Source organism: Electrona antarctica (genome assembly GCF_951216825.1).
Source record: "Electrona antarctica genome assembly, chromosome: 14".
NCBI classification, from domain to species: domain Eukaryota; kingdom Metazoa; phylum Chordata; class Actinopteri; order Myctophiformes; family Myctophidae; genus Electrona; species Electrona antarctica.
The window spans coordinates 16,391,342-16,405,596 of NC_136795.1; the positions used below are offsets into that span (position 1 = coordinate 16,391,342).

At 43.7% G+C, this 14,255-nt stretch overlaps 1 protein-coding gene across 1 annotated transcript in view; it reads left to right on the top strand.

The window, feature by feature from the left end:
• The window catches only part of cacna1aa (calcium channel, voltage-dependent, P/Q type, alpha 1A subunit, a), a gene marked incomplete at its 5' end in the record, with an annotated part of 149,325 nt that overhangs the window by 107,931 nt on the left and 27,139 nt on the right, over window positions 1–14,255 (top strand). Inside the window, 6 exons of the mRNA XM_079519710.1 lie at window positions 6,787–6,903; window positions 7,467–7,532; window positions 8,166–8,269; window positions 9,110–9,260; window positions 12,270–12,397; window positions 14,118–14,214. Of these exons, the coding sequence (XP_079375836.1) occupies window positions 6,787–6,903; window positions 7,467–7,532; window positions 8,166–8,269; window positions 9,110–9,260; window positions 12,270–12,397; window positions 14,118–14,214 (663 nt within the window). The remainder of the gene's footprint in view (window positions 1–6,786; window positions 6,904–7,466; window positions 7,533–8,165; window positions 8,270–9,109; window positions 9,261–12,269; window positions 12,398–14,117; window positions 14,215–14,255) is intronic.

Consider the following 14,255-nt stretch of genomic DNA (forward strand, 5'->3'; position numbering starts at 1 on the left):
GTGCGTGCGTGCATGTGTCTTTGCGCGAGGGGGTGGATGGGTGGCGGGGAAGGAGGGGAAGGAGGGGAAAGGTGTGTGTTTGAAAGATGCCTCTGTGTGTCAGTGAGCTTGAACCACCAAAGTCCCCACCAGGATGGAAAAACAAGTACACACAGAGAGAGGAGCACGTGTGTGTGTGTGTGTGTGTGTGTGTGTGTGTGTGTGTGTGTGTGTGCGTGTGCGTGTGCGTGTGTGTGCGTGTGTGCACGCATGTGCCTCCTAAGTGGGTTTAAGCACACATCTGCAGGCCCATCTGTCTGCACATCTTAAAGTACTAGTGGTACACAACAGAGGACAAGACGGACATACAGTATACAGAGAGAGAGAGAGAGAGAGAGAGAGAGAGAGAGAGATACAGAGAGAGAGAGAGAGTCAAGGCCACCATTGAGCGTCTTCCTTTGTTCAGTCAAGCATGGACTCGCACTGAAAGTCTTATATAATTGTCCCAGCTGGGAGAGGAGAGACCATAGCTCTGAGCCAGCGACACCACGGTGAGAAGCACTTTGAGCACTTCTCAAAGTGGGGTCCGGGGACCCCTCAGGAGTCCCTGAGGGGGTTCCAAGGGGTCACCACCACCCACATGTGTTAACGCAGCATCACAGTCATTGTAACCACTGTATCTATTGATACTGTACGTTGGCAATTCAAAAACATAAATCTTCTCTTGTGGGGGTCCCTCCCTGGCACACAACCTTTTCAGTACATGTCTCTTTAGCAGTGGTTCTCAAATCTTGCTGCATGCATCAAATATTAGGGTAATATTAGCTGACATTAGTTAATATAGGCTAACGACAGTACCTTAGCTGATACAGATAGATAGACCTTTATTGATCTTGCAGAGAAAATTAAATTGACAAAAGCAGTACAGCAATCAGAAACACATGGCAGCGCTACCCTAGTAGGGTAGGAGAGATGGGAGGTATGGAGGAGAGTGTGTGTGTGTGTGTGTGTGTGTGTGTGTGGGGGGGGGGGGGGGGGATGCTAGGGATCATGTGGTTAAGTAGGCAATGTGTTCCAGAAAGCATTTAATTTGCTTATCTGTCCAAAGGTCGTTTCAGACAGGAAGCGACCGACCCGCCTTGGTAATTCATTTTCAGTGAGAAGCGATTATTTTGGACGCGTGGAGACGTTGAGCGGCGTTGACGCAAGTGGCCGCGGCCCCGTGAAATTGACACACGCGTGCTCGTTTTGTGCACACACCCGGGCGGCTATACAGCTGGATTGTGGTCAGCTTTTTTTTTCACGCTACGCGGCCCACAGCCCGCGGCCCTAACGAGATCCAGCCGAGAACGTCTGCGTCACTCGCTCCTCGTCTGAAACGGCCGTCGTTGTTTTGTGAGAGTTATTGTAAGGGTATATGCATTTGTACATACATTTGTTACACTCAGGAGTGTCCATGTGCATGTGTGTCAGGGGTGGGGTTACAAGAGTGTTTGTGTATTTTGACATCTAATGAAATTACCTATAGAATAATCCTTCATCATATTATCTAGCAATTTGGATACCCATGACATAAGAATCCTGGTGGGTCCCAATTTGTCGGGCATTAAATTCACTGTAGCTGGTAAATTTCATTGGTCAGTTATACGGTACTAAGGTAATTAGGCAGGGGCAATTTTGGCGAGTTTATCACCATTATTACAGCACAAAGATGTTTGTTTTAGGTACCGAGGCTATAGTACAAAGGAAGATCTGCTGTTGTATTTTCCGTTTTTTTTTATTCTACATTAAAAAAAACCTACCAGTCATCTTAGGTCTTCTGTATCCCTGCTGTGTTGACGAGTGTTGCTGTTGGGCAGAAACCTTTGTGTCTCCATATTGAAACTTTTGTATTTGTATGTAAATAAATGCCCTACATTGATGTACATTCATTGTACGAGAGTGTCACGCAAGAGTATAGACAAAATAGCCGATGTGTAAGATCACTGAGCTTGTAGCTTTTTTCAGTAATTTTAAAAACATAAATGTTTAACCAATGTATTAACAAGAGCTTGTGACTAATGATTAACTACTTTGGATCCATTGGAATACAGTTTATATATATTCTGAACAGTAAGAGTTTTGGACATGGTTCCCGCCCGACAGAAACCTTATTTATGTAATTAATGTCCAACTGACTATTGCTGTGCTAATTGTTTTTATGCCATTTTGACCAGTGATTTCTTGTTTTCTTGTTTTGTCTTTCTTTATTTCCTTTTTTTCTATTTTACATGCTTTCTTTAAACCGTAAACGGCGATCTACAATGGCCCCCGCCCATACCCCCTTCTCTTTCTATTCTGACCCCCCCACCCCCACCACCCCCACCCCAAACTCCCAATTTCTGGCGATTCCATCCAATCAAAATGCACTATGAAACCCGTGTGTGCCCATCTGTGACGACTGGCCGGTGTGGTGCGATCTGGTTGTTGTTCGGTTCGACCAAATTTTCCCCAAAATTTGCCGCTATAAACCATGCGTCTGCAACATCCACATGTAGATGGTTTGTAATTTTTTTGTAGATCTTTTTTTTTTTTTTTTTTACTGCATCCATTTGAACGTCTTCCTGCTATGAATGTGTTGAACCGTGCATGTGTTGCTTGATCCCGACCGGCAGAGATAGCAGAGATCCAGCTCTTTGGGTTACTGGGCTACCAGTCACTGTAGCGAGTAATGTCCGTCCAACCACATATACACCAGGAGGTCATGATAGTGAGCACTTGTACATTGTAGATTTGTTCAACTAGGGCTGTCAGATTATACACATAATATGTATGTCAAATGTATAATATGTAGGCTACTGTATGTAGGGTTGTCCCAATCAGATCGGGTGATCGCAAATCGTGGGCCGATCACGTAATTTTCAAATGATCGGAATCGGATCGGGAGCCAAAACATGTGATCTAGTATCAATCTTATATCCATATCATGATATTAGACTGGATATTGTCTGTGATTTGGGATATTGTACTATTGTGATATGGCATAAACGTGTTCTATAAAATATAAATATTGGATCGGTATTGGCAGATACTCAAAATCAAATGATCGAAATTGGATCGGGAGCAAAAAAAAACCCTAACTGTATGAATTATGAATTACACAGTTACATAATATTATGAAGTTAATTGTGCAAGAGATTAACTATTATTGAATTGTTTTACAATTACACAAAAAACGTGTACACTGTACTGAATTTAGTTCGATTTTGATATTCAGGTTTTTTTTCAAAGGCATCCATTATTAGCATTCCTGTGTCTTCCTCCCTAACAGGATAGCAGGTTACCACCTTCAGTGTTTTTTCATTTAGATAGCTATAGATGGATAGATGGATGGATAGATACAGTAGTGTGTTGGGTGCCTTGTTGCTATAGTGTCATGTAACAAAAACAACACGCATAAAAAGTGGACAGAGCATCGTTATGCAGATTGCACACAGAACACTTGACGTGCACACGGGCACAGTGACAGGAAGAGACTACACAGTATATAAGGGAACAGAGACTACACAGTATATAAGGGAACAGAGACTACACAGTATATAAGGGAAAAGAGACTACACAGTATATAAGGGAACAGAGACTACACAGTATAAGGGAACAGAGACTACACAGTATATAAGGGAACAGAGTGACTGGAGCTCCAGGCTTTAATAACCACGGCATGGTGCCAGTGATGCATGCTGCCTAACTGCATGTCTGTAGAGACCATATATCTGTCCAACACACACACACACGCACGCACACATGCACAGTCGCAAGTGTACAAGTGGAACCCAATGGGCATGTGCCTGCTGCCAAATCCTCTTGCATGAAGGCATCCAAGATATCTCTTTATAACCGTGGTAAATGATTGAAGGACTCTGTACTACAAGCTTATGTTTTGTTTCGTTTTTCTTCTCCCAATTAAAACTCATTGACTGCCACCTAGTGGTGGCTTAGGTGCAGCGCTTGTGCCATGTAGCCTATAGTAAGTGAATGGGAGGAGCCCTTATGTTGAAAGGGCGCTGCGTCAGGAAGTAAAATCCGCTATTTAACATGTCCCAGGATTGTCATTTAATACACCCAAAACATACTTTTGATCAGCGAAATACTAGCGTTTGGATACACCAGACGCAAACCAAGCTTGCGTTTTGGTCTAAAAAGCGATTCCGAGATATTTACGTTCTAAGATGCTCCGTCCCATAGCAAGCATAAGCCAGCGGATTTTTCACTTCCGTTTTTTCCCCGGAAATGAAAGTGTTACACTGGGAAACTGGACACAGCTGAGCACCCAAATTCATTGATATTAAAAAAGGCGTCCTTAGGCGTCAGTGGCAACGGGGTACATTAAAGAAAGGCGTCAGGAGATGTCACGTGGCATGGAGTGAGTTAAATTGCATCGGGCTCTGTCTCATTGGTGGGCGGTGGGCAGTTCAGAAACCTGCCTACCAGTGACATCATCGATGGGTATTCCAAGCTAATGGAAAAGACAACCTTTCTCTTCCTGGAAAGTTACCCTGCTGAGAATAGAAGCCTTTGTTATTGTCCACACAGCCTTAGCTCTGGTCCATAGCGTTAGAAGGAGTTCTCCTTAACGCTATGGGACTTTCCATCCCTTGCGCACACACTTCCCTCTCCAGAGCAACAGGCATAACTTCCTCCTGGGGGATGCCGAGGTGTTCCCTGGCCAGTGTGGAGATGTAAAACCCCCATCTGGTCCTTCATCTGCCCGGGGGTCTCCTCCTAGTGAGGCGTGCAGCGAGGACCTCCCTAGGGAGACACTCGGGAGGCATCCTTACTAGATGCCCGAACGACCTAAGCTGGCTCTTTTCCGTGAAAAGAAACAGCGGTTCTATTCTGAGTCTCTTGTGTGACCGAAATTCTCACCCTATCTCTAAGGGAGATGCCAGCCACCCGTCGGAGAAAACTCATTTCGACAGCTTGTATCCACGACCATATTCTTTCAGTCATGACCCACACTTCATGACCATAGGTGAGAGTAGGAACAAAGATTGCTTGGTAGATGGAGAACTTTGAGGGGAAACGTGTGAGGGGAAAGGGTGGAAAGTACGATAGTGTTAAGGATAACTCCTTCTAACGCTATGGACCAGAGCTATCCACAGCTCTCCTCTGAGACAGAGCAATTAGACAGAAATGTTGCCATTTTATAATGGGAACTAGTGAGGACCAATTATATGAAGATAGGTTGAAAAGATGTCTTGGCCCTGACCCAAACCCAAGTGACCAATCCGTAATATGGGTGATTATAGCCTGCTCCATGTACGCACTACACACGTACGCAGTGACATACATGGAACGACAAGAACATACTGCCATTTTGTGGTTTACAGCTCGTCCTTCAACAAATCAAGCACCACCTCCTCTGATCTCAGCATGAATTCGGTGGGCAGTCCCATACGACAGGGCACAAGCAGCCATAATATGTATATTGTTGTTTTGGCCGTGTGTGTGTGTGTGTGTGTGTGTGTGTGTGTGTGTGTGTGTGTGTGTGTGCGTGTGCGTGTGCGTGTGCGTGTGCGCATTGGCATGCTGTGGGCTTGTTCCATAAAAATTAAAACAAACGTTGTGTCTTATCTGGAGAGAATCAGTGCATTTGATTGCCTTTAATGAGAAAATGTCACGACTCCCCTGCACTCTTTTTACTACTACTCCTCAACACATTTCTGAGAACGACCCCGACCCCGACCCCACCCCCTTCACCCCCCTGTCTGACCCTGCCACTCCCCCTGTGACGTTTGCTTTCGTCGTTTGGTCCAATTCCCCTTGGATGATATGCAGAGCCTGTCGGAGCCTTGCCCTTTTGTTTTGTTTTTCTCTTTCAGTTTGGTTTGCTTTGACTTGACTTGGTTCTGGTTTGTTTTGGACTTGATCCTTTCCTCGTTGTGGGTTGAATCCTGCCCTCCGATTGGTTATGATACCCCCCCACCCCTCACCCAGCCCATCCCTAAGCCCTTCCCATGTTGATGTTGTGCTTGTGTGTTTGGGTGAGGAAAGAAATATACTAACTACTACTTCCTTCTACCTCTTCCTCTCCCTCCTCCATGCTGTCCATCCTCTCCGTCTCCCGCTCTCTCTTTCTGTCACTCTGATATTTTCACTCTGATGTTTTATTTTTTTACCCCCTTCCGCCCTTTCTTTTTTAATTCTCTCGTTTTTCTTTTTTCATTCATTAACAACTCCTTTCAATCGTGTTTCTCTATTTCCTTATTCATCTCCTCTTCACCTCTCTTTTTCATAACTTGCATTTCCGCTCTGCCTACCGCTCTGTCTTTGACTCTCGTCTCCCCACGCATCCTCTTCCCCCTCCCTCCCCCCCATACTCTCTCTCTCTCTCTCTCTCTCTCTCTCTCTCTCTCACTCGATCCCCCATCTCTTCCCAACTGTCTGTCTGTCTGTCTGTCTGTCTGTCTGTCTGTCTGTCTGTCTGTCTGTCTGTCTGTCTGTCTGTCTGTCTGTCTGTCTGTCTGTCTGTCTGTCTGTCTGTCTGTCTGTCTGCCTGCCTGCCTGCCTGCCTGCCTGCCTGCCTGCCTGTCTGCCTGTCTGCATGTCTGCCTGTCTATGTTGTCTCTCGCTCTGTGTTTCTTTCACGCTGGCTCCTTCACTCTGTTTCTCTCTGTCTCACTTTACATCCTCTGTCGTTTCTGGTCGCTTTCCTCCTCTCTCTCTCCCTCTATGTGTGTGTGTGTGTGTTTCTGTCTTTGTGTGTGTCTCTCTCTCCTTGTCTGTCTGTCTGTCTGTCTCTCTGACCGTGTGGTGGCTGTGCTGTAGAATAACTTCATCAACCTGAGCTTCCTGAGGCTGTTCCGAGCGGCTCGTCTCATCAAGCTGCTGAGACAAGGAGAGACGATCCGCATCCTCCTCTGGACCTTCGTTCAGTCCTTCAAGGTATACCGTATACACACGCACGCACGCACGCACGCACGCACGCACGCACGCACGCACGCACGCACGCACGCACGCACGCACGCACGCACACACACACACACACAGGGATTTGGTTGCCCTACTTGCATATTATTTGTGCGGCCCCTCCCCGCCCCCCCGCCCCCTCCGGACGACAGCACATCTCATGCAGATTGGCTACTTTCGCCGTTTGTGAGGACGCACACATGGGCGTGCGTCATTACTTGGCGGAGCCGCGGAGAAAATTGTTATTATGAGGGTCAGCTTGGCACTTTTTGGCACATTTTGTTGCCTCCCTCTGTGTTTTGCCCTACTCGCAGTGCGTATTGCGTGTATACAGTATCGACGACGCTGCACGCACACACACACACACACACACACACACACACACACACTGGAGTCCACTCCATGAAGTGCGTGTGTGTGTGTACACACTCAACAGACGCAAATCACAGACCACATACTTATTTTGTGCATTCAAAAAAATATAAATCACATGTTCACTCACGATTGTAATCACGTGTTGTATCTCTCTCTCTCTCCAGGCGTTGCCTTATGTCTGCCTGCTCATCGCCATGCTGTTCTTCATCTATGCCATCATCGGGATGCAGGTACTGTACGCTACAGGCCACAGGTCTTTAACACCCCGAACGCGCAGGGTTATTTAATCCATTAAATCAGAGCGCCCAGTGATTTATAGCAGCACATTTAGCGACGGACCAGATGCTATCCCGGATGTAGCTGAAGTAGCTTGATGTAGCCAAAACACTCCCAGGGCGATCAACAACAACGGGACGTATGATTAATTCTAACCCGACCGTCTAACACATAATCTTTTCTTAGAATTGGACAGAATGATTTAGATCAAGAGTTATTCACGTTTTAAGATTTTCGTCGGCTAAAATGGGGGGGAACATTTTCGGGCGTTACTAATTGATTGAACGGAGAACTCCGTCCTTGCCGCTCAGGGTGTTAACAGTAAACGTTACAATGTAGACATTTAGCCAAAGTTTTTAGTTAATTGATGTTTTAAAATAACAATCGAAATCTGCAAAGTAACTAGCAACGGACGTTTTCAAATATTTGCCTCTGAGATGTAGTAGTGGAGCTTAAGTAAAAGTGTTACAATTGGAAATACCTCAGAATTGTTACTAACGCGCAGTACTGCATTATTGTGTGTGTGCGTGTGTGTGTGTGTGTGTGTGTGTGTGCATGCGTGCGTGCGTGCGTGTGTGTGTGTGCAGCTCTTTGGGAACATCGCCCTGGAGGAGGAGGATGGAGAGCCATCAGCCATCAACCCTCACAACAACTTCAGAGCCTTCTTCAATGCTCTCATGCTGCTCTTCAGGTGTGTGTACGCGTGTGTGCGTCTTTAGGTCAATATTATGGCATATTAGAAACATATATGATCCACAACTATATTATACACTAAGAACAACCCAACAATCCAACTCATGATAAAAAATTGTGTTTCCATAAATTATTTATGTATTTATTATTATTATTATTATTATTATTAGTATTATTATTGTTGTTGTTGTTGTTGTTATTATTATTATTGTTATAAATGTATTTATTTATAAATTATAACTCACCAGGCACTCACCAAGTGTGTCTGTGTGTGTGTGTGTGTGTGTGTGTGTGTGTGTGTGTGTGTGTGTGTGTGTGTGTGTGTGTGTGTGTGTGTGCACGAGCGTGCGTGTGTGCTTACTGTAGTACTTGCACTAGCCTCGACGACCTTATAGGCGTATGCAAAGGTTAAACTTATGTAATTTAGCATTTTATTAGTTTTATAATTTAGCATTTTATGGCACGTAGCACTCTATAATGTATACTCATAGCTTCACTGTACAGCTAATCTACTGTTATATCTCCAGATATTAGGTTATCAGCTTGCTTTTGATTCTTGATGACTATTTCTATGTATTTGATGTATCACCTTGTGTTGTTCCTACTTACTGTAAATTGCTCTGGATTAAGCGTCTGCTAAATGTGTGTGTGTGTGTGTGTGTGTGTGTGTGTGTGTGTGTGTGTGTGTGTGTGTGCGTGCGCGTGCGCGTGCGCGTGCGCGTGCGCGTGCGCGTGCGCGTGCGTGTGCGCGTGTGCGTGTGCGTGTGCGTGTGCGTGCGCGTGCGTGTGTGTGTGTGTGTGTGTGTGTGTGTGTGTGTGTGTTTGTACATGCGTGTAGGAGTGCCACAGGCGAGGCATGGCATGAGATCATGCTGGCGTGTCTTGGGGGGAAACCGTGTGACCGGCTGACAGGGAACCCCGAGCCGGAGTGTGGCAGTCAGTTCGCCTATCTCTACTTTGTGTCCTTCATTTTCTTCTGCTCATTCCTGGTGAGTGTCTCTCTATCTTCTCTCTCTCGCTCTCTCTCTCTCTCTCTCTCTCTCTCTCTCTCTCTCTCTCTCTCTGAAAATAGCAGATCTACGAGCTTGTACATCTGCTATTTTCACTAGTTTGGGTCCTGGGCAAACATCTAATTTGTGGGTCCTGAGCTATCTCTCTCTTTCTCTCTCATAAAATATTCCCAAAAAAAGCAATAGAATTCATGAATTATTCAGTAATTCATTTATCAGTAATTTCATGAAGAAATCAAGAAATTCCATAAATTAGAAAACAAATGTTTAAGTAGTGAAAATAGCCGCGTTGTGAGCTTGTAGATCGGCTATTTTCACTAGTTTGGTACAGAAGAGTCCATCTAATAGAAGACTTGCGATATTGAGGGGGCAGAAAACAGCACGGTCACGTGGTTCATCTACTCGCGCGAGCCCATAGACTCCAATGCATTCCGTAAACTTCCGGTTATCCCCATCCCGATTCCTCAATAGAAGTCTATGTAGAAGAGCGTGTTCATTTTAATATTGCCCACTAATTTGCTGGCATTTTTTGAAAATTCAAATGATATTTTATTTATAATTTGAATTGTGTCATAGAATGAGAACATCTGTAGATTAAATGTAAATGCTATTGCATTTTAGATTTGTTTTTGTCCCAAGAAATGCGTTAATGACCTGAAAATGTGCCATTTCATTAGAATGTTATGCAAAGTTTGTGAACCACTGTCTTAGACTGTCTGAGCCCTATTAAGCAAGACGAAAAACCCATGCGGTAATACAGATTTCGCCCTCGCTCTGCGCCTTTTCGTATTATGGAAGCCGTGGTGAGCGCTCACTCATATGGAATACCACGTTCCTGCATAATTTAGCATTGGGGGAGTGTCCATATGTTAATTATTTTCGCTTTGCGCTAATTTGCTATTAAGCCCCTTGACCTAAAAACACTCAGCGCATACCGATTCCGCCTGGGTCTGACCACGTCTTAAAAGCAAAAAGCACTGTTTCATTTTACACTTGAGCGGCTCTGGAGTGCTGCTGGAGTGTTGCCATGTCTGTTTATTATAAGCGGCTTCTTTTTCTGCAAAGATGCTTGTAAATATTGGTAGTTGTGGTTGCTTTTCTTGTTTCTAAAGTGCTTATTTGGGCTTTTCTCCTAATGTTGTTTAAACCAGTGATCCTCACACAGCGACATTCCCATGTCAAGGACCCACAGATTAATGCATTTGCCCAACTAAGCCAGTGACCCCCATGACAGATTTGTGTTTTTAAATGTTTCAATAACATTTTTCAAAAATATTCCACAATTGTCACTTTTTTCAAAGATTACTTTTGAAAATAGCAGATCTACCAGCTCACAATGCATCACATTCATTCATTAAAACAATGAACTCTGACTGCAGGGGGATATATATTTATAATGATCATTCTAACAATGTGCAAGAAAATATGTAAAAAGAAGGAAGAACTTTATATTTGTGGACAATCAAAATATGCTGGAAATTTTAATGTGGTGTCATTAAAAGGAATCTTGATATGGCAGACTCACTATCTAGAAAATAAAAACATGGCACTTCATTTAAAATAGGTTGTAGACCCCTGTTATATGCGATTCTTTTGGGAGTATGTTTATAGACCTATTTACTTGTTTCTATGACACATGGCAACAGCGAGTTTTCTGGCTTTCTCGTTGAGATTATAAAGGGTCACATATCGCTCATTTCTCAACCTTTTTTAGAAATTAAAACATCTCCATACTCATTGGGAGGTTTGCTTTCATACGCTGTATCACACCCGACTCAATTCTTCTTCAATAATATGCTACGAGCGAAGACCATAACATTGGGGCCGCAGCAATACGCATGGCGCACGTATGGCATTTCAACTCATTCCTTCGTCGTGACTTGAATGAAATAAAATAAAATAAACGTTATTTTACTGGTGTTTTTCAATAGAAACAAATAAAGAGCGTGTGTGCAACAGTCAGTGCATATACGTGCATGCACTATAGGCTATATTTCCTCCTTGTCGGGATGGTGAGCTGAGCTCTTCACAGCCCGTTTGTCTTTCATATTATTCTTATAATATTTGATATTATAAACACTCATGGTTCTCTCATTTCTCAACCGTTTTTTAAAATGTAAAAATCCCCATATTCCTTAGGAATCTTGCTTTCATTCGCTGTATGGTACATGGTTCTAATTTTTATCGAATTAAACAATATCAAACGAACTTGTATGTTCGGGGGTTAGACGATTCTGGGAACATTACGCATGGATTGCCAATTTGCCAGCCAATGCTGCGTATCTACTCGCAGTTCCATTCCGATCTGAAAGGTATAGGTAGGTGCCATTTCAAAGTCTTAGTTATTCATTTATGAATCAAATGAACTAGAATAAAGATTTTTACAGCTGTTTTTCATGCTTAGAACAGAAACAAATTAAGTGACGATGTGCGTATATCTCCCTCCCTTAGCATATGGCTGCGCCGCTGTAATGACTTTCCAGTGAAAACTGCAAGTTACTTAACAAAATAGAGACATAGGCCTACAAGCTATGCACATCATGGCTGTGACAGCTTGTGGATCTGTTCTTTGGAGGCATAAAGGTGACAGCATGCAGTGCAATATGAATAATTAACCCAAATGTGACAAAGTCATGTCATGTCTATGGTGCCAGTCTGCAGAAATGTAATACCACTTGCCGAAAAGGGCGCATCATCAGCTGGTGTCGTAAAGAGAATAGTACGGACATGTTCATTGGGTAAGCCTCAAAACTCCCTTAAACACTCCCATGACTAATTCAAGGCCGTTTTGCTCACACCACGGGGTGTCGAAAGCGCTTCTTACCTGGCCCATAATTGTAATATGACATTGCACCCGCCCCCACGTCTTAAAAACTGTAAAATTATATGTAATTAGATTCCACTTGCTTAATAGGGCCCTCTGTCTCTATACCTAACCGCTTATGGTTCTGTGCGTGTGCGTGCGTGTGTGTGTGCACATATACACAGATGCTGAATCTGTTTGTGGCTGTCATCATGGACAATTTTGAGTACCTGACCAGAGATTCTTCCATTCTGGGCCCTCATCACCTGGATGAGTATGTGAGGATATGGGCCGAGTATGACCCTGCCGCCTGGTGAGTTCCGCAGCGCACACATACACACCCGCATACTGTATAATTCACACTGATGTATGCCGTGTAGATAGTTATTACTTTCTCTCTCTCTCTCAGTCGCACACACACACACACGCACAGTCGCACACGCACACACACACACACACACACACACACACACACACACACACACACACACACACACGCACGCACACACACACACACACACACACACACACACACACACACTGTATTCACATCAATAGTAAACACCTTCAGCTGTGCTGGATCAAATGTGTTGTTTTGGATTGTTACTTGACACATGTTTTAACCCGGTCCTTCTTACAGAGAGCCCAGAGCGTTGCAACATCAGCTATTTATATATCTTATATATCTATATCTCTATAGATTTCTATATATCTTATCTTATATCTTATATATCTTTAGTGCCGAAAGAAAGAAAGAAAGAAACCCAGCAAGCACGGTCAGGACCTGGACGAATTAGTGACGCCTCGATTGGGGCCAGATCAAGTCAAACCAAGACTAGTAGTCAGATCTGGCCCAGAATATCACCTGATTTCAACCAACATAAAGTCTGCCCACTAAGACGTACGCCCCTGGATGAATCATGAATCAACTTAAGTCATATCATCATTATGACATTATTACATGGTCAAAAATCTTTAAGCTATCTCAGTCTCCCAGTTCTAACAGAATGAGTTCAGATTTTAAACGTATACTCATTGTTGGGGCGCACAAGTAGTTGAACTACATTTAACTGAACAGCAAACTTTTTAAACCACAATGCTGCCACATTTCACGTTATCAGTTCATAATTGTCCACGTTTGCTTATTGTTTCTCTTCTTTGATTGATTTTCTACCAACATAGCTCATAATTGAATATTTTCTGACAATTAGAGCAAGAAATTGCACAATTAGCTTCAATGTCGTTAGCTATGTATTTGGTGTTGCTTTAGTTTAACTCAACTAACAGTATGTGTCTCTCAGTGGTAGCTTTGCTGTAGCTTAGATATTTCCAGTGCAATTAGTAGTAGTAGTTTGAGGCGTACCACACCACTCCTTATTCTATACTATACTATATTGTATGTACACACACCTGTACATACATAACATTAAGTCCTCTCAGTTAAAAACTACCGGTAGGTAGAATAACTATAACTAGACAATGACCACACACTGAACACTGACAATGAAGTTACCCTTTTGTCTGTTTAATGTAGAGAACAGGAAGCTTTGCTAGCAGCTGCAGAACCAACAAGGCAGGCGTGCAACACGCATTTAAGAGGGAGGGTGGCTGCCTGTCACAAGTGGCTATTAAGCAGTTTGTTTTATCGACTCAATTAACAACGTGTTAATTACACTGCACACAGCCAATTAGGGGTTGGGAGACGCAGGGATGAGGACAGAGAGAAAAAGTGAAGAGGTGAAAAAGGGTGAACCCAGTGCATGGGAGCTGGATCACAGCTCCAGTGGGCTGTGTGTCCCTGTGTACAGAATGTGCGCGTGTGCGTGTTGTGTACACTGTGCAGGCTTATTCTGGGTATGTTGTTCTTTTACAGTAAACCTATTGTACAGTGTATCAATATACTGTGATTCTGTCAATGTTGTGTTCTTCTTCCACATGTTCTCTCTTCTTCTTTGCGTGTTACGTATGTTATTTTTTGTGATTGTGTGTGTGTTTTAACACCCCTTCCCTCCCCCCTTGTATTCTTCTTGCAGCGGGCGCATTCATTATAAGGACATGTACAGTTTATTGCGAGTTATCGACCCGCCTCTTGGCTTAGGCAAGAAATGCCCCCATAGGGTGGCCTGCAAGGTTTGACTTCCATTCAAACGAAACCTCTCAACCACACCTGC